General features: G+C 34.7%; 1 protein-coding gene across 1 annotated transcript; it reads right to left on the reverse strand.

Moving 5' to 3' along the window:
* Window positions 1-7152: 7152 nt before the first annotated feature.
* Window positions 7153-18159, reverse strand: LOC147388838 (Enhancer of polycomb-like transcription factor protein). The gene is made up of 5 exons (XM_086419894.1): window positions 17910-18159; window positions 15368-17746; window positions 12940-14622; window positions 8192-8444; window positions 7153-8092 (listed from the first exon to the last, which is right to left on the reverse strand). The coding sequence occupies exons 2-5, from the start codon at window positions 17654-17656 to the stop codon at window positions 7509-7511; spliced, it is 4809 nt and encodes a 1602-aa protein (XP_086276020.1). The 5' UTR covers window positions 17657-17746; window positions 17910-18159; the 3' UTR covers window positions 7153-7508.
* Between the last annotated feature and the right edge of the window lie 6838 nt (window positions 18160-24997).

Consider the following 24997-nt stretch of genomic DNA (forward strand, 5'->3'; position numbering starts at 1 on the left):
TTGGCTTTTTTCAGGCTTGGGGCTACATGTTTTGCCACACCTATATGTTCCAATTTTATAAAAAAATTTATAAATTTCAATTAGCTAAATCAAAGTCACAGACGTCAAGTCAAGTCATTCACTCAGATTTACACAGATCTTTAGAAATATTTTTTTCTCGGGAAATTACAAAAAAATCAACGTGTCAAAGATGTTAAGTCAAATCATTCACTCAAATTTACACAAATCTTTGAAAAAAAATTCTCCCGAAAATTTACAAAAGAATCAATGTGTCACAGATGTCAAGTCAAGTCATTCACTTAGATTTACACAAATCTTTTAGGTAAAATTTTTTTTCTAAATTTTGTAAATGAATCGATATGTCATAGATGTCAAGTTAAGTCATTCACTTACTTAGATTTACATAGATCTTTGGAAAAAAAATTCTTAAAATTTTTCAAAAGAATCAATGTGTCACATATGTCAAGTCAAATCATTCAGTCACTCAGATTTATACACATCTTTTGTAAAAAAAAAATTGTGAAACTTAACAAAATAATCAATGTGTCACGGATGTCAAGTCAAGTCATTATCTCTTATTTTTCATATTTTTCCTGTATTAAATAAAATAAAACTTCACAATAAACGAGCTTAGGATTCTATAAATAAGAATGTGTTTTTACCGAAAAAATACCAACACCTTCAGAGTTATTTTTACAAAGGAAAATATGTTCTAACATGCCAAATGTGCAATCGAATGAGGTTGATGAGCTCAAACTTAATTATTACGAGCCTGAAATGTACTCGAAACTTATCGAATCAACCGATAAAAACGAGAAGACTAGGAAAAATGCATTCTGGCAAAATTTGCTTGATGACAATAAGAAACTAAGACGTATGATGAGAAGTCTATGCATATTTATTCCGAAAAGGATAGGAGAATATATGAGTAGGGAGAAACTAGACAACTACAAAAGTGTCATTAACAAGATGTACGATGAAAATAGACGAATATTTATCCGAAAAAGTAGACAACAAATTCTAGGATCTGATTATGCGGAACATCCAAATGTGAAATCTGATTTCATAGATGAGGTATTAGATAGTAACAATATTCGCTCTCTATATTATATGGAGGATGATATTAATCAAGATAGTAGTCCCTAGCATGTTTGTAGAAGGATGTATAAGCGTGATATAAATGTGGATGTTTTTGCTATTTATGCGTTAAAGAATGAGATCATAATGTTTTTATTTTTATTAATAAAAATGGTTGAGTACTTTTTAATTATATTTTCACTAACATGACCCAACTAAGGAGATGAAGTTTATTAATATAACCCACTTCAACTGTTGTAATTACGTATTATTTTTCCTTGTTAATAAGGTGATAGTGACAATGCAAACCTAAAACTCAAATTTAAATTCAAGTTTATTTAATTATGAAAGGTACATGACAATGTCATAGCAATGAAAGAATGGAAAGGGGGACATAAATCACTCTTTAGATAATATAATATGGTTTATAGAGATAAAGATATATTCTAGTAACTCAAGAATTGTGTAAAACAGAGGGTGGTTGAATCATCACTTTAAAAAAAATTCTATAAATTACTTTTTATAAAGGCATCTCACTGAATATTATTTTACTTTTTTGATGGGTAAAACATCTACTTATATCATTCACAACCATTTTAAACAATAAGGAGTTGACATAGTTCAATTACAATTTTAAAGGTTTGTTCCTAATAACTTTATTTGCAAAAAAAAATCTATGCAAAATAACATCATAGTACATAAAAACCTAACAATATAACGCTAATAAAACCATACTAATACTAATCAAAACACAAGACATTCCACAAGCCTCCAATTTGTCATTTTTCTTTTGATTCAGACAAGTACCACGAACTTGATCAGTAAGAAAGTGTTTCTCAGCATCTTCTAAGGTCTTAAATGACTTATAACATGCTCCAGGATAACCATCAACATACCTATGACACTCTTCCCAAGTAATTCCTGGCTTACTTCCAATGAACATAATAATATTCGAAATTTAAACCATCAAAATATACATAAACATAGTAATGAGCTTATGTTTGCAAAACACCTACAAGTGATTCTTCATACTATAACAAAATGTGGACCATCATAATCCAATTGATTGTTTAAACATCTTTATAATTTTACAAAATAAATCAAAATCATATACTTAACTAATTATTTAGATATGTTCAGTGACCAAAAAACATATAAATTTGTTTAAACATGTTCATTGACCAAAAAAAAATAGATGTTCAGCCATTTAGAAATTCTTAAATATTTGATCTTATGGACAATTGAATACAATGAATAAATATAGTGTCAAAGGGATCTTGTTGACATTGAATTCATAAAAAACAACTAATTTTATCAAAATGATTCATATAGATACCTCAAGTAAAATAAAAAGATCATTATTTCTCAAAAATATCTCTTTGTATATCTCATCCTATGAATACTTGAATACAATTATTCTAATATAATGTCAGAAGGATCTTTTTGACATTATATCATAATATCTTTTATACAATGTCAAAAGGATCCTATTGACACTATATCATAATGTAATATAATTGTACAAAAATATTTATAACTACTTTTCAAGTAGAACCCAACCATAATTATGAAGCAAGAGGGTACACACATTTCCTACGATTGTGGCCATGACGTCTACAATTTCCACATCAATAATATAAATGATTCTCGGACTGACTTTTGAACCTATTTTTCTTTGGCCTACCGAGCTGAATTAGGACATTTGGAGGGGCTACGATCACATCATCACATTTAATAATCCATTGACTTTCATCAACTGTGGGATTGATGGAATCCTTATATGTTTATCGGTATCGATCAATTGTGAACCAATCCTCTGAGAAATCATAAGGTGACATTTTTCCTTTCTTGATGGTAGAAAAGCATGAAGGCATGGGAGACCAAGCTGGTCACAGCAACAACATGTGCAACTCAGCTTTCCTAGATCGACAACATATCTATTTTTAAGTACACCAACCTCGTAAATATGTGTTCCAGTTTGATGAACATCCACATAATTTGATAGAATATCAAATCTCTTAATTTCACGCAGAGCAAAAGGAGTCAACTAATCCTTGAATGTTTTGCATTCTTCAAACTGCTCAAAGAAATATTTAGACAACTTAGTATGTGTTGCATGAACAAGAGGTGTAATCGAAAATTCCCTTTCTAACTTTAGAACCTTGTTCATACATTCAGATATGTTCGTCGTCATCATACGATATCGTTTGATAGGAAAGTAAGCTCTAGTCCATTTTTTCTGATCGATGGCATTTAACCATTTGTAATTTTAGGTTGAGTGTCGCGCAACCCAAGCATCTCATGTTCAAATGCTAGATGTTATACATCTTTTCCATCATCCAGATCTTTTGTTTGGTAATGTTGTCATTGAACTCACGTACAAAGTTATCACATAGGTGTCTTAAACAAAACTCATAGATGATGTTGGGAAATACAAGAGGGACACTCTCCAGAATACCTGGGTGACGATTAGATATCAATACAAACCGACTTTCAATTCCAATAACTCTATCTCCGAGGATACGAAAAAACCATGACCATAAATCGGTATTTTCACTCTCGACGACTGCAAAGGTTATTGGGAAGACCTTATTATTACCATCTAAGCCAGTTGCAACTAAGAGTTGGCCACGGTATTTACCTTTCAGGTGGGCTGCATCAATCGATATAATGCCTCTTATGTTATTTATGTAACTCTTAATACAAGCACCAAAACTCCAAAAAAATCTCGCAAATATATTTTTCTCTGTACATACAAGTACAGTAACGGCATCAGGATTGACATGCATTAATTCTACACAATATGATGGTAATATACGATATGACTCATCCCATGAACCAACCAACTCCTATATATCAAACTTTTTTGCCCTTCACACCTTATGATACAAAATTGTAGCACCAAAGTGTTTTTGAATATTTGTGATAATTTGGCAGGTGTCATATTGGGGTGTTCCTTCAAAGTCGCCTTCACTCAAACTGCAATCCAATGACTACTGGCCTGCCTATGGTCAAGACCACATGTTGGTAATACACACATATGATTGAAGATTAACTTCTTTATTTCAAAAGTTGGAACCCCACAGAGTTTAGTAGCATGAATGCGCCAAGGACAACTTTGGACAGCACAGTTGGCTGAGATCACTATGTGACAAGTCCTTATGGGTTTAATCTAGAACTTTGACAACATCGCACACTCCTTCAAAGCTACTTGAAACAAATTTTTTGAACCATACGTATTTCCAACTTTTAATTTCATCCTTCCTCTAGAACGATTTTCAAGAGAAAACTCAAGAATTTCATCATCGAAATATGGGTTATCGTATCCTTTATCATAAGCTTTTTCCCACATATTATCATATTCAACACCATCAGATCCTTTGTCAGAATATAATCCCATGTCTACACTGTAACTAAACTCCTTTCTTGCGTCGGAACTACTACATGAACTATTTTCCGAGACTTTCTTTTCGGATGAATTACGCGACTCAAAGAATTTACTTTTTTTTCTATGAGAGCAAACACCATCATCCATATCAACATCCCCATCATCAAACAGACAATTCATTGTAGAAGGAAAATTGTACATAAATATAGACGTGCCAAATTTAGAAACATTTCTAAGAGGATTAATTGAATAAAGTAACACGAGTAGACATACATAGGGGTTGAGTATCCTGAAATATCAACGTGTAGGTCTGGATTGGAGGGATCTGAATCTGGAACATTTCGATGCGTGGGTGGATAAATTGAACTCCCAACTTTACTGTAGACATGACAATGTGAATCAAAAAATCAAAGAAAAAATATATATGATTTTTTAAGGTTCGAATCACCGTAGCGTATGCCTAGTGTCATATACCAACCAAATAAGTGATGAATCTAGAACTCGTCCAGTATCATTGTATCTCTTAGTTAGATTTGTTGAAATAAGATCGTCTTCACCATTCCTTTGTAAAAGGGATTGAAAGAATAATTAGAGATGAATCGCATCAATATAACTTAGATTGTAACAAGTTCTTAACTTAAAATAAAATTTAAAAAAAAAACGAACCTAGTTGCATATCTTTCTATTTTCAACAACTTCAAAGGGACCACAATCAGCTCTAACATTTTTTCTCTTCTGCATGTGTAAAACCGTAAATCATTTGTATCAACCACAAATAAAACACAACAAATAAATTTTTTTACTATGATAGATACGAGTTCATGATGTCTCATACCTATTTTCAAACATATTCTATGTATGTATATGGTTGGTATCATTTTCCATTTCTACAAGACGTCTAGATTTCGTGATGAAAACGTTTATGGTTTGGGAATCTTCTGGTACTCCAAAGAACATCTCTTTTAATGTCTGCATCGTTTTCTATATCTATCTCAATGAATAGAGGGCAAATTCTATACAAGTATTTTAACTTCAAAATAATCTTATCTCGACTACATGCGATGACTTCATACATCATGTCAATTAATATTTTAAATGAAATATCACGTCCAATATATTTATTCTTGTATTTACCATTATACTTAAACCCGTCAAATGGGTCTACGATCTCTCCATCATAAAAGCATATCAACAAAATCTTCCTTTTATCCATTTATTAGATTCTCCCTGCGTATGGTATTTTCATACTAAGAGAAATTATTTATGACCAAATGGAAAATCTATAAAAATACATGAAAAAATAATTTCTATTGACCCTTTAAGACGCAATATATCGAACACATTAAATATAACACGATAATCAAACTCTAAGTTACTAACAATTGTAGTTCTAACTCATAAGAAAAATATCATCTTATAATCTAAAATTCTACTAAATTTTAATAATTGAATTTCAATAAAACTAAATAATGAAAAAATATCATTGCATTTCTTTAAACATTAAAAATCTAATACAACTCAAGAAAGTCAACAATAAACATAAAATTCTAACAAATTCAAATCAATCTAGAAAATTAATCATTAAATGATAAAATTTACATCAATCCTAAATATTTCAAAAATTAGAATCCTAATTGTACCTAATCGAATTTACAATCTAGGGTTCGAATATCCCAAAACACATACACAAATAGTTTCGATTCAAATTTCTCACGATCTCCACAATGGAGAGAGATAGAGAGAGACTTGCATTGAAACTATTCTCACGATCTCCACAACGGAAAGAGACAGAGAGAAAGAGAGGGAAACTTGCAAGATTTTCAAGATCTTCCCAATAGAGAGAGAAAGATAGGAAGGTTGTATACGTCTTCAACGTCTTCGACTTCTTGCGGAAGTTATTTGAAGGAAAACCCATTACAAATGAAACCAGACATATATTTATAAAAGATAAGAGGACTGATTCGTAATTTCAGTCAAAATTAAGAAAATGGTATTTTCGAAAAAACAATTTACTATTTTTACCGATTTGGTAAAACAAAATTAATTCCAAAAACGAAAAATTTATCATTTTCGGAATTAATTGCTACCGTTTTGATAAATATTCGAAATGTTGTGCATGTTTTAGTAAATCTACCTATAAAAAACATACATTTTAATTTTTGAAAAATCTCATTAACTCGTCTAGTAAAATAAATTATAATTAAATTGATATTTTTCTTTTTGGTTTATATAATATTTTACACTGAATTGGAATATATTTTTTTTTTTCATTTTTGGCAGATCGATACCACTTATTTTAGAACTGAAACCCATGACCCAATTCTAAATTCTAAATACCTTTGGAACCAAAGCTAGAACCAACCCATTGACACCCATAGTCCCATAATACTATTATTGATTTTTAAAATCAAATTTGACACCAAACAAACATTCCTACTTTCAACATATATTAATTTTACCTTAATGTTTGAATTAGGTAAGGATTCATCCCTAAAATTGTCAAGCCTCCCACTAACTTCAACGGAGCAATTCCAAGCACAACAACTCTTTCCCATGATATACCTTCCATCAATGGTTCCACCTTAACCCTATCCACTCTTGAGGGAATTTTTCAGATCTATGCACGACCCATACCACAATCATCATCAAGTCAAAAACCGAGACCTCCAAAATCGAAGAAGGGGATATTTCTGTCCAATTTTAGCAGGTTTTGTATTTGTATTATTCGGGCCAAATGCTCCATTGTTAGCAAACACTTTAAACTGGAATTTGAGGGATACACTAAACAAAGAGGAAAAAAAATTCTGTACAAAGATAGAAGTAACAAAAATTCTACACACGATTTCCCTCCAGGAGCATTAACCCGCCGTTGCCGCCCCTTATCTAACAGAAAATACCTTCTACTTTCAGAAAATGCTTTTGTGGGTCAAAACTGCCTCGACAATAATCTCTAACTGCAGTGAACCACTCATTCAGCCGATCTGCCCTAGCAAAGTAGATTGCTGAAATTATACCATTCGTCTCAGATTCACCCTCGAACTTTCTACCCGTCTTCAATTGAATCCTCCAAAGATGCTTTTATTGCCTCAGCGATCATAAGAGCAACTGTGGCCTTGTGAGTTGCGAGATCAGCCCTATAGAACAGTCTCTCGGCTTTTTCTCGCTTGAGCTTTGCCATGTTGGATGCGTGCTGTGCCGCACCTGATGCATCACGCAACCTGAATTCATCGAGATCAGGACCACCTAACTGCTCAACTCTGTGCCTCTGTAACCCTTCTGGTTGTTGGTATTGCTTCTGAGTAGGCCACTCAGGTAAGCCAACATTCCACGGTTGGGCTCCATTTCTCTTTCCATTTGTTCTCTGATTATATGACGACGGTACCATCATTTGCGAATCACCAGTTGAAAGAAACGTCCCCATCTTTTTTATTGATTTGTTTCTGTGAAGTTTCGAATGTTGATTTCTCTCAGACCCGTTGCTGCTCGTTGACAGGTATCCGATACCTAACGCATCTTGTGGAGATAATACCCTAGTGGACATCTGCCATGGTGAGGCATACAAAGGTTCATGGTTCTGGCCAGTGACTACCCTTTCATCTCCATTCGCAAACCCATTTGATTTTCTCCCTAGTACAACAAAACAAAGCAAGCAAAAAGGTCGTAAGACAAGAAAGTAAACTACTTATCATTTAGAAGAGATGTAAGAGAAAAAGGAAAGAGAATTACCGAAAGCATTGAGACCATCTTGATATCTAGGGAACGAATAGCTATGCCCACCAGCTGTGAGCTTTCTCTGTGACCTTTGCTTTGAGCCCTTGTTTGGGACTTCAAGGCCCCGTGGTCTCAAACAGAAAGCAAACATGGGTGGCTTCTCAGTTTGCGAAGCTTTCTCTTTGCATCCATTAGGAATGTTATGGATTTTGTTCACTGCCAGTTCCCACTCTTTCACTTGCTTCTGGTACCATTCCCACAGTGGAGGCTGAATCAAACACAAAGAAAAGGTAAGTTGTGAATTAAAGACATTTAGTGACAAACAAAAAGATGCATAACAAAAGAAGATGAAGTTTTTGTCACTTTTCTGCTGGGGTGCAACTTGCAAGGGAAAAAGATTGCAGCCTTCGAGACCAAGAATGTGAACCACACGAACATTTCAAACCATAATGCTTAAGAAAACAGAAACCTATCGACTTGAAATGAGACTGAGCTTTTCAGATCAACAATGTGAATCATAAGAACATTGAAAGAATACTGCTAAAGAAAACAGATACTTATTGTCTAAAAAGATGTGGCTCCTTCAAATCAATAATGTGAAATAGGATTTACACCGTCAAGCACACACACACACAACTGGCCAGAGTGTGAAACAGAAAAACCTTCAATCCCAAAGTTAAGAATTGAGAAGAACAATTGCCAACAGCACCACACTTGATCTCAGCTCATTAAAAAAAGCTATTGGCTAACAAGTGGTTAAACATCAAAATAATGGGAAAAGAAACACTTCAACATGCAAATGGGGTAGAACAATCATTGGTCTTATGGAGACCCCCCCCCCCCCCCCCAATTATTAAAATAAAACTTGAAAAGAAGATGAGATTAAGGACTGTTGATCAAATATGGTTCTCCAATGTTGATCAAGAGAAGCTTCAATGTTTGGAGGCTGATCCCTTGTGAACCTTATTAGTCGCAGATCTGCCACCCCTGTTTCTACCTTGGTTGAGGATAATTGGATTTGGACAAGAAGTTGTGGAGTGTTTTCCGTAACTCTCATCTCAGATCTTAGTTCTCGGATTTGTACTGAATTTCATCATCTACAGGTTCAGAATTTCATGTCGGGCCAGGATGAGAAGAATTCAAGAAACTTCGGTTTGGAGAAATATTAACTACAAAGTTGACTCGATTCTCAATTGCCAACCTTATTAACTGATTGTCTTCAATCTCCATCATCTTGGCTATTGAGGAAGATTGCAGAGTGGTTATGGAGTATGTGTGTTTTGATTTGGGGGCCTTGTACTCCATCCAAGGTGAGTTTTTTTTTTTTGTTGGAGCCCTTAGTTAGGTTTCAGCCTGCAACAGTTCTCACTATGATCCTCATTGATCTTTGCTTCTATGTGCAGAATCAGCTGTGTGTTGGATAATCGTCTTCTTCCATTGCAATTGCACCCATGTCATTTGGTCCCATTTAATCTCTTTTTAGCATTCGGTGGGTACTTCCACAGGTCCATTCAATTTCTATTCCAAATTTGGCAGCGTTTATGGCTTTTTCAACAGGAAAATTATTCTTCAGGTGTTGGGTCCATTCATTATCTGTGGAGATTTGTGGAAGAAACAGAATAGCCACATTTTAAATGGGGGGAACATAAACATCATGAGGCCATTATCAGTTTCTAGACCATGTTCATCTGGTCCAACCAATTTGAGGATTTCAAGGATGTATTTTTTGATAATTTTTTTCAATTGAGTGTATCAAGAGAGTATAACATTGAGGTCTGGTATTCATTTGTTCGTGGCTTTTTTTTTCCTTTTTTTTCTTTCTTTCTGTACGAGGTAGGTCTTCTCAAGTCAACCTCCTCCTTCCCTTATTTCACAATACATTTCCTATCCATCAAAAATAATTCTCGTGCTCAATCCTCAACTACTGGTTTCCCAGCTTCAGTTATTTGGAGATACAAAATACCATCCAAGGTGATGTTCTTCACTTGTATGCCATTCTAAATAAGACTTTGACTACGGATCACGTAATTTCCCATGGTTTAATTATCATTGACAGCTCTCTTTATGCAAGTGCTGTCATAACAAATCCGTCATTCATTTACTAATTCATAACAATTTTGTGGAGAAACTTCAATGATCAGGATATCCAAAATAAACCTCATCAGCCTAATTTCATGCATTCCCATCTATTCAAAAGAGGCGTGTACGAGGGTGCAGGTACTGTTCTAGGGATGGTGTGCTCCCAATCAAGTATTTCTATTGTTCCCTAGCGATTGTGTTGTCGTCCTTTTCTATGGAGTTTCCAACCTTGATTGTCTGGGGCCCGAAGGAATTGTCCAAGGTAGCCATCTTCATTAGGTTAAAGGCTTAAAAAAAAATTTAATCATGGGCATGGACCATATCACTGCTTAGGGCATTGCTATGATTCATTTATGTTTCTCGTGTAAGGCTAGCGGTGAATCTGCAAACTACTTGCTCATTAATGATAATTTTGTTTTGGGGGTTGGGACTCATTTCCTTTCTTTATTTCTATTGGGTTCTTCCTTGCACTGTTCAATTTTTTACTCAGTAGATGATAATGTCAGGACTTCTTGGCTAGAGAAAGCATCCTCTGGATTCTAGTGTAGCATGTTTTGTGATGGAACATTTAGAAGGAGAAGAACAAACGAGCTTTTTGAGGGGAAGGAGCACTTGTTCCAAGAAGTTATAATTAGAATTTTGGGTCTGTCGTTTCCCTGGTGTCAGATGTTCAAAGAGTTACATGGTGTGTTCTATGAGGACTTCTTGTAAGGATCCCGAGTAAACTCATCCTTAGCTCCATTGTACTTTGGAGGTCAACTCGACCTCCTTTTCCCATTCCTTTATAATAAAATGCTTGCATCTATCCTAGGGAAAAAAATCATCATTGCAATTTTACTTTTGTTATTTAATTCAATTTCATTAACCTGTTGTGGTATTAAGTAGATCTTTCCTTGACCAATTGTATCCCCTCAATTGGTTTTATCCTTCTTTCAAAGCTGGGGATTCCCCACTTTAATTCGAGAAAAAAGATTTTATGGAGTTCATTTGTATTTCCAATGGGAAGGAGAGTGCACTCCACGAGGTCATTAGTATTTTAGGTGGTGATGATATTTTTGGTGAATACTCTTCCAAGAGTTTTGGCTGAGGATTTTATTTTTAGTTAGGCATGGTATGCAAGTGATGCAAAATAGTAAAGAATGAAAATGAAATATGGGGTAGAGAATCTGAGTTGGGAGTGGGTTAAAGATTAAGGGAAAAGGGAAAAGGGATTTCAAGAACAGGTTTCAGACCCAGAAGGTTCTATTGGCTATTGTGAAAGGTTTCCATAATCCCAATGACAATATGTTGAATGGTAAAATGCAATTTTTAACAATCACCATACTTTTCAACAGGGTCCTATAATTAGGTTTAGGGGTATTAAATAGGGTTAGGTTTGATTTGGGGGAGGGGGAGTGATTTGAGGGTTGTCGATTGAGAAGTAAGGGTTAAGAGAAAGGGAAAAGGAAAATGATTAAGGGTTGAGGGAAATGGGTTTCAAGAATTCAAGAGTTATTGAATTCAAGAACTATAAAATTAAAAGAAAATCAAGAAAAGAGAAATAATATTAGAAGAGAAAGAGAAGGGAGAGAAGGATAGGACCTTGGAATCACACCAAGGGAAAGAGAAAGAGTAAGTATGACATTGCTTTTGGTCCTTCCAATCTTGATTGATACACTTTCTTTTTCTTTTGTCTTGCTCTTGTTGTACTTTAGGTGTGTCTTCTTGGCCTGAGTTTTATTCCTTTTTTTCTCTTTTGGTTAATGGACTTAAACTTATCCAGAAAAAAAATGTTGATCTACATCAAACAAACAAGAAATGGACTTGAAGATGAAAGAACATGCACAAAGCAACGTTTAAAGATGCAAGCTAGATTGCCAAACTGGAAAACTGAACCAGTGAACTGGACCTATGAATTGTCAAGGTAACATCGATCTGGAGACTGGAGTTTCAAATTTATGTAATATTTTGATTAAAAAAAAGACAGTAAACCTGATTCACCAATCAATTGAACTTGCAAAGTAATCAAAGCAAGAATCAAAAAACACAATAGCTCCTACAATTCAACAGAAGTTTAATTTAGCATGGTTAGCTGGGAAACCAGGTGAATAGATTTCTAAAGAGATTTTACTCCAACTGATCTTATTCAAACTGATCACCTCAAATCAGTTCATCCAATCAAAGAAAAACAAGAATACATTAACAAGAGGTAATGAAGGTAGTGGTAAAAATTCAACATATCTGCATTCGAAATAGTTTTACATGAGATAAAAAACCTAATGAAAAACTTCAAGAGCTTGTCCAATTCACAATGAATTTGTTAGTCATTGTATCCAAATAAAATAGAGGGCATTCAATTAGATCAGACTAAGGAAACCTTTAAACTTTGTCTGGTACAACCAAAGGTTCAAAGCATGTTTAGATATTCGAGTCATGCATCAATTGCAATTTAAACCAAACAAATAAATTATTAAAAGTACTCCAACATGTCAACTCTATGGGAAATGGGAAAAAAAAAAAACAACAGTTGTAATGACATAATTCTTTTTTTAATGAACAATGCTAAGTTCATTTCAACTAATCGAACTACTCAGACCCCAACACTGATTGTCAAGTGAACATGTGATAATGATATAAGTAATATATTCAATCCTAATCCAAAGAGAAAAAGAATCATAAATTCTACTAGGAAGGCCAGATATTACCTGGAATTGCCGGATCAAAGGCATTCCTTTCCTCTGCCTCTTCTGTTGCCAATGCTCATGTATAGCTTTAATCACATCAGCCGGTCCCACTCCAATCATGAATTGCTCTATTTCATCATCCGTAAAATCATCACGTTGCTTCGCATATGCAACTTTCTCAAACATGTCCATGGTCCTCTCAAACATCTCCTCGGAGATCTCCATCGTGTTACTTCCACTGGCATCTGAAGAATTTCGACGTTCGGAAATCCATACCTCATCATCACTATCCATATCATATAAGACACGTGATGGATTCAAAGCCATCTCAACTTCTGTCTCAACCTCCAGGAAATATTTTGGAGAACTGCGAACAAACGGTACTTCTATACCATTATCGTCACTTTCCTCAACCAGACGAACCCCAGGGATTGGGATGGTTTTAACAGAAGAAGACCGAATGTTCCGATTGTAGCACTCTTCATGCATCTCCTTGAAAAGGGTCCACTGACTCCTCTCGGGAAATTCCAAGATCCAATCCTTTCCTCCTCTCCACATCATAGCATGTGTGTAGCGATTAGTTGTCCCCGGTTGCAAAAACTGGTATGCCTTATAGGAATACTTTGTGACCCCCGAAAGTTTTACCTGGAGTCTCCAATCATTATGATCAACACACTCAAGTACAATATGCGCTCCACAGTCTCTCCACCCCCGGTCACTTAATGTAATCAATATATTAGCATTGCAAAATAACAACTCCGGGCGTCTCTGAGGGCTTCCAGAACCACCGGGCATTATATTCTCACCATCAGTCCTGATTCTCTTATAATGACGCCCCTTCCTATGGTGGCTTCTAGGTTTCGAGCTGAAATCATAACCTCCAAAGGGCAACAAATATGGAGCTTGACTTTGGCGCTTCCGAGAACCATTAACAAGATCGTTGCCAATCAAATCTCCCCTTCCGTCCTGCCACAAATTTGAGCGGCCACCAAATGACAGAGAACTTGAACTATGTCTATTGCGATGCCATACACTTCTACGTGCAGTAGGGTTTGGACTACGGAGGGTGCAGTCATCATTCACATTCCAAACCAATTCAGAAGAGGGCTGTCGAGCACTTTGTGTTGTCCTGTTAAGGGATTGGCTTTCCAGTTGGTTAAGTGGTGGAATCTGAACAGTGATGCCATTCAAACGAGATAAGCACTCGGTTTCAGACTTGTCCTTAGAAGAATGGTCCTTGGGAACTGAAAGGTGGCCCGGATGACTTTGTAGTTCAACAATGCCATTACTCTTGTTCATTCCTGAATCTTGTATAACTACAGAAGTTTCAGTGAAATTAAGCTCACTATTTAGGGAATTCTCAGCCTGACTCAAAGAACACTCCATATTATTTTTTAGGGTCACTTGCTCAGAAAAATCCTCAACCAGAGAGCCGTCAGCACCCATCAAACTGAAACAGTCTTCTGGACCCTCTTGTAAAGACATTGGATCGCAGAACCTGATAGCAGAAATGTTTTTGGCCATCAACAGTTTGAGGTGCAGGCTAAGAAAGAAAGAAGGTGCTGAGGCAAATGAAATAACAAATGGAGGAAGTCTCATGTGCTTCTCATGAGAATTAGAATGTAAAAGGCTCATATTGATTTTATCTGATTCTTTAGTGACCCCCGTACGCACAATACCCTGCCTGGACTTTTTCCGTAAACCCTGGTTAATAGCAGAAATAAACAAGTTAGCATCACCTGATACGAAATTCATAGTTGACACACACTACCGGCTACCACCATAGTCACCAAATTATCTGCTTAATGAAGAAGTCGCGATTAAATTGTGACCCTTTCCTTCACTGATTTAATCATGACTTTTTCAATAAATCGTGACTTCTACAAACTTCAAGATTAAATCATGAAATTTACGATTGAATAGAATTAAAATGAAAGATAAAATAGAAGCACTAGTAAGAGAAGATGACCTTGATGAAGATGATGGTAACCTTTTTATTGATGAGGTATCAGATAATGAGGATGCAAATGAGGATGACATTGAATATTTTTATATTTTGAATAATATGAACCTTGAATGTGTCGTGGACTTGTGGTTACTTGAGGTGGATGCAAGGATGATACCTATATGGGGGTCTGGTGATTTATTATTGTGGCCTACTATGAAATTTGGTGATATAATATGAGAGAACCACCTAGTATGAACAATTACACAGATTTAAGCCTACTCTGATTTCTTTCCTACTTTTTTTCTGACTTTTTCCCAATTTTACCAAATTTTTCGAATTTCCCCTGCAGACTTATTCTCGAATCCTGACTTGGTGACAATGATTATGATGACTAAAAATTAGAGTTAATGGAAGAACTCAGTAAAGTTATTGAATGATAATTAAGTTCAATCCATAACGAAAGAACACAAAAATGCATGCAAACAGAAGCAGGTATACTACCTCAAGTGAAGCTGGCTGCTCATAAACAAAAGGAACGGGTAACTGAGAGCTCCCACTTGGAAGAATCCTTATGTTATCATAAGTGCAGTCGGATAGAGGTAGTTGCTTGGTGACCGAACAGTGCTGCTTCAATTTACTATCTAAATACTGCCACTTAGAATTTTTGACCTCCAAAAAGTTATAAAACACAAACATCAACCGCCTTCCAAGGTTTTTAAAACCTGAAAGTTCAAACCTGATAGAAGTAACTGGCAATTGTCGATCAACAAACTCTCCACGTTCATTACGTTGGTTAAATGCTACCAGCACCAAGCATACAAAAGCTACCGCCTGCATCAAACAACCTTCAAACTGAAGAAACCTCAACCCAACAACATTATCAACAAAAAGCATCTCTAATTGAACCTTTGGCCACATAGCCCTCACCATACCAAACTGGAGAAACCATAGAGCGCGGTAAACCCAAAGGTTCTTGTCTTCAAATATGAGATTGTGAACCCTCTGAAGTGGAATTTTTAACTTCAACTTCACTTTCAACAACCCAACCTTGTTTCGAGGTCGCAATACATTGTCCCAATCCAAGTGTAACAAATCTTCCACACCAGAACTTTGGAGGGAAACATCGAATTCTTCCATAAACCCTACCTTGTCAACATTCTGGACTCTCTTACGAAACCGCTTCCTGAAATAAACAAAAGGCAGCCTCCTATCCTTGGAGAAGGACATGTTACTTTCTACAATAGATTTTTTGGCCATTTCTTCACCGGATGATCTAACTGGCACTTCAGAATTACAAGATGAAACGATTATACCAGCTTTGGAGTTCTCAAGATGCTTAGACTGACTCGTTGCTTTCTGTTTCTTCATAATAACAAGCGGAGAAGATTTGACTCGACGAGTATATCGAGCCAACCATGAGATGATGGGCTCTGAGTCCATATAGCCACCTACACTATCATCATCCTCTACGCCCACGCATCCTTTTTCCTTAACCATTAATTTACTTTTCAGATCCGATTTTTTCAAATTGGACTTGTGAGGAACTTCACTGGGAAGTAACAAGAGCTTGAATCTCTCATTTTGGAGGTTAATCCATTCTTCATCACGGTCATCGTATTTGACATGATGCAACTTTCTTTGTGGGTCATAACCGGTGACAAGGCCAAAATACCAACTCTGGTCCAAAGGCCAAAACACCTTAATCTTCTTGTTTAAAACCCAGTAAGCATCCACATCCCTAGCGAATACCTCGTAAAAGTGGCGTCGCTTCCTCACATTATGCTTTCCTTTGTCCTTTTTCCTCGGTCGCAACACTCGGCCCGCAGCATCAGAAGAGTTGGATTCCAAACCACCCGAATGGTTCACCCGAGGACTCATGAAATCCCCATTAAGCATCCCCTTAACAGATTGTGATGCAGAAGCAGTACTGTTTCCAGAAAAAATGGTGCAACTTGGGTCAAACCGGGATGAGAGCATCCTCGCAGCATTCTCTTCAAGATTCTCCTCGTTGTCCTCTTGTAAATCTTCGAAAGTCTTTGCAAAGTTAACACCTGATGGTTCAACCCCCTCCACACGGTTTCCCTTCTGCGGTTTCAATTCCCGCCTCTTTCCACGACTCCTCTTTCCACTACTATATCTGACTGACGCACCATCTTCGGCCTTGAAACGCCGAGATGAATTAGCTTTACTGGAGCTATTCTCCTTAAAATCATCATAGACTTTCTTCCGTTTAGCCTCGGAAGAAAGAATTGAGGTGACAGCGGCATCACCAGTTAATTTAACTATCTCAACATCAGAGCCGACCTTTCTCGAAATCCTATCCTGCTTTGAGACATGATTGCTTTGAAATTTTTTTTGCCTTGATAAACCTCGAGGCCTCTTTGGGAATGGAGCAACATTATCATCCAATTTTGGTGAAAAACTGCTCAAATTCTGTGAATCTCCACTCTCGGAAACCTGATTATTTTTCTTCGTTGTTGAATCCTTCGGTTCCAAAACATGTTGGCTTAACTTCAGCCCATCTACCGCATTCGAACTCCTCCTTTTCTTCTTATTTACAGAATCAAAACTACTGAGAGAAACCTCTTTTCGACTCTTTCTTTTCTTCTTCCCCTGCCCCGAATCAGACTCCTCATTCTCCGCCAACAATTTCCGTTTCCTCTTCAATGATCTACCTTCAGTCCGTTCTTTCGAAGCCCTAGATTTCTCTACATAGAGACTTTGAAGATCCAAAGATCTTGATTTCTGAGGAATTTTAGGCAAATCAGTGTTCTTTACGCTATTGTCCATCTACAAACCCTCAATCCACAGGAGCAAAACCAAAATCCCCATTCATCTTCCATCATACATATTTCTCTACTAGAAACCCTAATTTCAGATCTGAGACCAAAATTCCACCACAAAAAAAGGGAAAAACAACAAAATCAAAACCTATGACGCAGGTAAATATATCAAAAACCATTTCCAACTAAGATCTAACCATTCGTGCAACCAAAACGAATCGATCACAAAAAAACGAAAAATTTAAAAATAAAAAACATACCTGGATCAAAATCGACAGAAAAAAATGGATTCACATTCCGATCGGGAGAAAAGATGCAGAAATTGCAGATCTTTCACTTGAATACGACCTTTTTAGCCAGAAATCGAACGATTCGTCCTTCTTTCTTTTTTTACCGTAAGAGATGATGAGTTAGGGTTTCGTCGGTTTTGCGATTCTTAGGGTTTAGACTTTGGACCGAAAAAAAAAACAGAAATAAAAACCGAAATAAAAACAGAGCCTATTGGATTTTAATTTTAACCGTTCGATTTTAAATAGACGGTTAAGATTCTCTTTTCTTAACGGAACCCTAGCAATATTAAATGGAGCTTCAGAAATTTGGGGTAAATTGGATAGATTGGACGGTCTATATTGTTTCTAGTTGGTGATGTGGACGTACGAGATTGAAGAAAAGTGAGAAAGATGTTGGCTAGTTATGCGACACGCCAAATCTGTTTAAATTTGAGAAAGTTTAGCCATCTTTTTCCTTTTTTTGCTAACGTTTAGAAATGCCCCCAATACTTTTTGAAATTGCTGAATTACCCCTAATTATTAGACATGCCCCTCTATGTTTTGGTGAATTTTGAGATATCCCTCTATATTTTAAACTGACTACGTGCCCCCTTGACATCAGTTTATTCTAAGAGACAAATAAATAGACTTAAATACCCTCATCTTGAACATGTAGTTAACTCCTTCTTCCCTGTCATTTTAACAACTTGAGTAAAATAAAAATTAATTTCATCTTCATCCTTAAGATTCTATCTATTTACTTCAATCTTCAAGTCACTTTATCTTGCCTCTTGTTACAAAGCAATGGAATTTTGGATGGATTAGGGCTTTTTACAACACTCGCGATCCAATACAGTGTCATGTTCCTATTTTCTATAAAATAGGTTAGGTGTAGTGGTTAAAACGCCTCACGCTATTAATCAAGCCTTTCACGTAGTCCAATATATTTATTTTCTAATCAAATTGTGTCACATAGACACTGTTCCTATCTATAGAAATAGAGTATCGTATGGAATCTCAACTCTTTTTACAAAGAGTTAAGACTAGATTGAAAACAATAATTATGATTGCAAGTCTTTAAAGGGAGCACCTAGTACTGATCCCACTTCATCACTTAAAATTCCCCTACATTCATATTCCATTGCTTAATAAATAAATAAATAAAAGGACAAATTACTATAAGAGAATTAAATATTTTAATATTTACAAACAAAAAAAAAATCCATTTTTTCAAAAATTATCAAAAATGAGTTCAGTCACTGGACAATTTAGCATTTTAGTAACTCGTTGAACTATCCAACATTTTAAGTGGAGGGTAAATTGCTGGGTTGTTAAACCAAGCTATTAAAATGCTAGACAGTCCAACGTTTTAACTATTCCAAGGACATTTTCAGTAAAGTAATGTATTTTAACATATTAAAACATCGGGCAGTCCAATGACTTAAATTCATTTTTGGTAATTTTGGAAAAATATATTTTTTTTGTAATCATTAAAATATTTAATCCTCTTTTAGTAATTTTTCATAAATAAAATATTGTACTCCACTGATATAATTGCACTCAAAAATTTATTATAAGCCAAAAAGTAAGATACTGGGCATTCCTTAAGAGATGCCTAAAGGGCACAAAACCAAAACAAGAGATAGAGCTGGGGTTAAAGATGGCACGGTTCCAGCTTTCCCGCTTTGATCAGGTGGCAGCTGTCGGGGTACTGGTAACTAGCGTGTGGTGCCTCTCTCTTCTTCTCTAATGACTGTCGACCTGTCGACTCAGAAAACCATACCACGTACTCAAGACACGAGATGACCCAATTCTTGAGCATCCATCTCTCCGAGAGAAACGCGCTGTCTTCGTCAAGGGCTGATTGAAGGTCCGTGACGAACTGTTCCACGAACGTCCAATCAGGACGACAAGACTCGACAAGCATCCATCGGACGGCTCCTTGGATATAACAATCAGGAATCAATCCTGAAGGAAATCCGAGCCAAATCAAAAATGGAAGAGGTAGCTTTTGAATGCTTGGAATGGAGGAAATAAAGCGACACCATTTAACCACCTTTATGATTGAGCACTACAACCGTGGTCTATGGCTCGAAAAAAAGCTCAGTGACCTGAATTTCTTACACTCTTCCTCAAACATGAACATGCCATGCTTTTAAATTCTATCTTATGGAGAATGTTCACCGAATGTTCAAACAAAGTTCCCAATTGAAATGGTTATTTTTTGTTACACTCTTATTTGCACTTGAGTTCAAATTAATGTGATACATTATTATGTAGAACCACAATAATCTTTATCGTATCCCTTGTCTACACTCTAGAATGGACTCTATTTAATGAAACCAGATATACATGAAGATCTCAGACCAATTAATAAAATCATTCCACTTTCTAAGCAAATCTACCATGTTAAAACTCAAAAGGAGTAGAAATACCATTAGCTTTTCATTCAAAGAAAATTAGTAGAGGTTAATTATGAATGATAGAGCTAGGGTGTATGCATTATAATAATGTGCATGAGATGCACTATATCAATGCTTTGGTGTATCTAATCATATATCTGAAGAGATTTCTATCTATTAAGATTTTATATTAAATTAGATCGATTGATCAACGTTTCCATATTGGTGGATCTTTTAAATCTATATAAACCAATGGTATAATGTAATCATGATCCAAGAATTATCGATAAATTCTTATTTCTTTATATACCACCAAAACAAAGTTGAGTAGAAAATAGTTTAGATTTTAGAAATTATATCTAAAATGATAAAAAGATTTTAAAAAAAGTTCTCAAATAAACTAGGGTTCTCGAAATTAAAGTAACCCATTTATTTAAAGCCATAAATGTGATTTAATATTAAGTGTTCCATCCATGAATTTAAAGTGTTTGGATTGAGAGAAGAGAAGAGAAATGAGTTTCGCTCCATTTCTCTTGTTTCGATTTTTAAATGTGGATAAAAGAGAAAATGAGTAAAGAGAAAAAATGGTGAACTTTGTTTCTCTCCAAAAGTGGTGAAATTTGGAAAGAAACGAGTTTAACGCTTTGTTTATATTGAGAGAAGTGGAGAAAACAAAAAAATCTCTTTTTATCCTATGAAACTTTAAGGTGTATGAAGTTTCATATTTGACTCTATGGACAGAGCGATAGAGACTCCATTTAACTTATGAAGTTTCTCTCCACCCTACATGGATTGAAAAGAGAAAAAAAAAAAAAAAAAAGAATAATTTTACCTTACTCTTGTTTGGTTAGCAATTATAAGAGAAGAACATAGTCGACTCAAGCATAAGGCCACTTAGGCAACCGCCTAAGAACCCGCAATGACCAAAAGCCCCCCAAAAAAGTTATATTTTAATATATCTCAACTCTTGACAGTAAAGATTTTTTTAGAAAATAAAAAAATTTAACCCCCTTACGATATTGTACGTTGGAATATTTAAGAGAGTTTTCAAAAAAAAATTGATCAATCTTGTTTAGTGCCTTATACGTTAAGATAGGAGGTTTCCAAATAAAAAATAATCAAAGAATAACATATAAGCATAGTCACCAGGTTGGAGAATGGGTTTAAAACGATAAGGAAAAACTTCAACAAAAAAAAAAAACGAGAAACAATCGGGAAAAATGATATATATATATATATATATATATATATATATATATATATATATATTAAAAATTATGAAAAAAATGTATTAATAATGTAAAGTATAAAACATTAGACATTTGTTCTAATTAAGTTTACAAAATATTTTTGAAGAAAAAAAATATATCATTGGATATCTATGTATGATAACATGTTCCTACACATAATTATACATTTTATGATGATAGAAAAAAAAAATCTAACCATCAAGTATATTTTGAGCAAAATAACATACTATTAACAAAAAATTAATAATAATAAAATAGCATTAAGTATTATCATCAAATCCTACATTAAACAATGAACCAAAGTACAAAAAATCATAAGACCATACACCTACAAAAAAAGGTTTTTTTTATTTTTTATTTTATTAAAAACGTGTTTGTTAAATAAATAAAAAAAGTCTTGTTTTTTTTTATTGTTTCAAGTTTTAGAGGTAAAAAATGTGTTTTAAACCAAACTTTTTTTTTTTTAAAGAAAGTTTTTTTTGTTACTTGTACATATAAGATCTCCTAAATCTCTTAGATTACGAACAATATCTTTAGTTTCTGAAAAATAATTAACTCTTTAAATTATTATCCCAAAAAAGATAAACTCTCCTTTCTTTAATATTCTTATCTCTCTTACATAATTTCTTACTTTCCCCAAAAAAAATTCTCTAATATTTTATCACTCCTACAGTTTCTAATTTCTTTCAATTAAAGTTAAAACAAATAAAAATAGAAAATAAGTCAAACCGACGTTGGGAATGGAGATCCTCAACCTCTATAAAAAATAAAAAGAATTTTCCTTTTTATTTATTTTTAATTTATTTTAAAAAATAAAGTCTTACACATGGAACTTCTGCGTTCTTCCATTTGCCCTCACTTTATGGGATATCTACATGAGACTCAACTCACTACCTTTTCACATATCTTTCTCTCATACATTCTTCCAAATCTAATTTTCACTTGTTTTTCCATAGTCATAAAATTTGTGCTACATGACCTAGTCCACATAACTAAGCCAAATGGCTTAATTATAAAGGCTTTTATGCCAAATTCTTTTCCTTGCCCTTAAGAAAATTGAAAATTAAAAGGGCCTCTCATGTCATTTCTTAAAGATCCTACGGGTAGATCACTTTAACCCCAAAAGTTCCTCAAAACTTCTATATAAACCCTCATTCTTCATGAGAAATCTCATACTCTCAAGCCCTCATCCTCAACCTTAAACTCTACCAAATTCTCTACTTAAAAAATATCCAAGCCTCTTCCAACCTTCTAATCTCAAGTCCTCTCAAGAATCCCTACACCATTCTTTAACCTTTCAACCCTCAAGAAACTTTAAACTCTTCTTCTCTTCTAAGAACCTCCATTGAAGACCTTGAAAAAAGAATAAGATAATAACAAGAACATAAGGCTGGTTATGGCAGTTTACTTTTCAAAGTTTATTGCATCCCACATTCCTCCTTCTTCTATTCTTTCTCATTATTTTCTTTTTAGGCACCATAGGATGTAATAAAGAATCATCATTCATCCCGAGTATATTGAACCTCAACCTTAGGCATGGAATACTTGATGCGATTTGACTGAAAGGATGAGGGTTGAAGCCTTTTAAACCCATTATCTTGCAGGATAATGTACACAAGTCACATACTCACACATACATGGCAATGATGAAGACATGTATCTCCCAACCTTAAACACAAAGTTTCTAACTAAAGCATGCATGCATTTAAGGCTAAGGAATGAGAAGATCCCCAATCATGAAATATCCCCAAAACACATAAGCCAACATTTCAACTCCCACATGGTCTTGAAGTAAATACTTAGATATGGTTATCATTTTCCATAGGACAACCCCTTTATGTCTCTTATCAACATTAAACTCTCTTTAAGAGATAGATTTCCACTTTTTGCACAAGTAGACAACCCAATTTGCATGGGTCCATCTTGAGAAGACCCATAAAAATGTGTTTTCCAATCAAAAGGCCTATGGGCCTAATTTTCTAAAAATGTCCAATCTTCTTTAGATAAAAGCCTGGGCTCACAAACAAATCTTTAAACCCCTATATCCATGCATCCATTTCTAAGCCCACCATTCATAAACCTTTTTCTAGCTAATTAATCTCCAACCTAAACAAGCCCCATTCTTATTCCTCTAGCCAATTCCAACCTAATCTCAAATCAATTCCAAAAATTACCCTAACCTAAACTAATCTAGTCAAAATCCCTAAGCCTAATTCTAATCCTACCTTTCTTCAAATACTCCCCATTCGGTCCATTGACTAGAGTCAAGGTCCAAAAATCCTCAAAAGCCCATGCTCACAAAAATGGACACATGTCGCCACTATAATCAACCTCCCAAATCCTTTCCAACCAATCTCATCATAACCCTCAAAAGTTATATGATACATACCTCAACCCACACCATATGTCATTACCAAACACCATCACTTTTTCCAATCTTTTATCACGAGTCATCCCCATACTACACCACATCCATTTTTCTTAATCAACTCATCCAACCCACATATGAAAAGTAACTTATCTTTTGTTGATCTCTAAAATAAATATTGAATAAATACTTATCTTCCAAGTTGTAGAAAATAATAACTAAAACATAAAATAAAAAGAAAGAAGAAATTAGGAGAGAAAAGAGAGAGGCATGAAATTAAACTAGGAGAGAACCCAAAAACTTAGAGAGTTATGGCCTTTTTATAAACAAAAATTAGGGTTGCTTTGGCAACATATTTTCATCATTTTTTCCTTTGAATTGGATATCTTTTGTAGATAAATTATCTTCCCCTCTCAAGTAGAATTTTAACCCAAATGACCTTGTTCCATTTTGATGATCGATTAAAATTTATGTCCAAAATGGTGAAACATTGCAGACTTAGAGTCTATGACTTGTTATATGTTTTTAATCAATTCAAAGTCCAAATTAGCTTTGTTTCATGAAATACAAATTAGTTCTCCTCTGAATCAATTTTCTAATCTCCTAATTTCAATAACTAAATCAAAATTTATGGGCAAAATGGCATGACATGATAGATTTAGAACTTGATTCTATCAATTCAGAAACTTTGACTTTGGCCTTTAAATTTGACTTTGATAGTTTTTCCACTCTTCGATTCTTTAATTTCATTTTGTTTTTCCTGCAATAAATGGACATATAATTAAACTCTCAAAATTTATGAAAATACATGTAATTTAGTTAATAAAATGTAACTTATGATGAATTAACTATTATACACAATTTTACGAAGAAATCATAACTCTAGGTTAGAAAATATGATTATGTGTTATATAAAATAATGGGAAAATACACACTTTTAGGAACTTAACAAAGACCATCAATCCATTTAGTGAGAGTAGTTCTTGTTTGCAATGAATCACAAAGATGTAGACTCAAACTCCTTTTTGTTTAGCTGAGCTCGAGCATGTTTGCTTGTTT

The sequence above is a fragment of the Akebia trifoliata genome, chromosome 12, assembly GCF_017979445.1.
Source record: "Akebia trifoliata isolate Shusen 1 chromosome 12, ASM1797944v1, whole genome shotgun sequence".
Taxonomy (NCBI): Eukaryota; Viridiplantae; Streptophyta; class Magnoliopsida; order Ranunculales; family Lardizabalaceae; genus Akebia; species Akebia trifoliata.

Coding starts and splice junctions, on each gene's coding strand:
- LOC147388838 (XM_086419894.1), bottom strand. CDS start 17,656: ATGGACAATAGCGTAAAGAACACTGATTTGCCTAAAATTCCTCAGAAA. Junction 14,623..15,367: donor AGCAGCCAGCTTCACTTGAG/GTAGTATACCTG, acceptor GCTATTAACCAG/GGTTTACGGAAAAAGTCCAG. Junction 8,445..12,939: donor CTTTGATCCGGCAATTCCAG/GTAATATCTGGC, acceptor TGTTTGATTCAG/CCTCCACTGTGGGAATGGTA.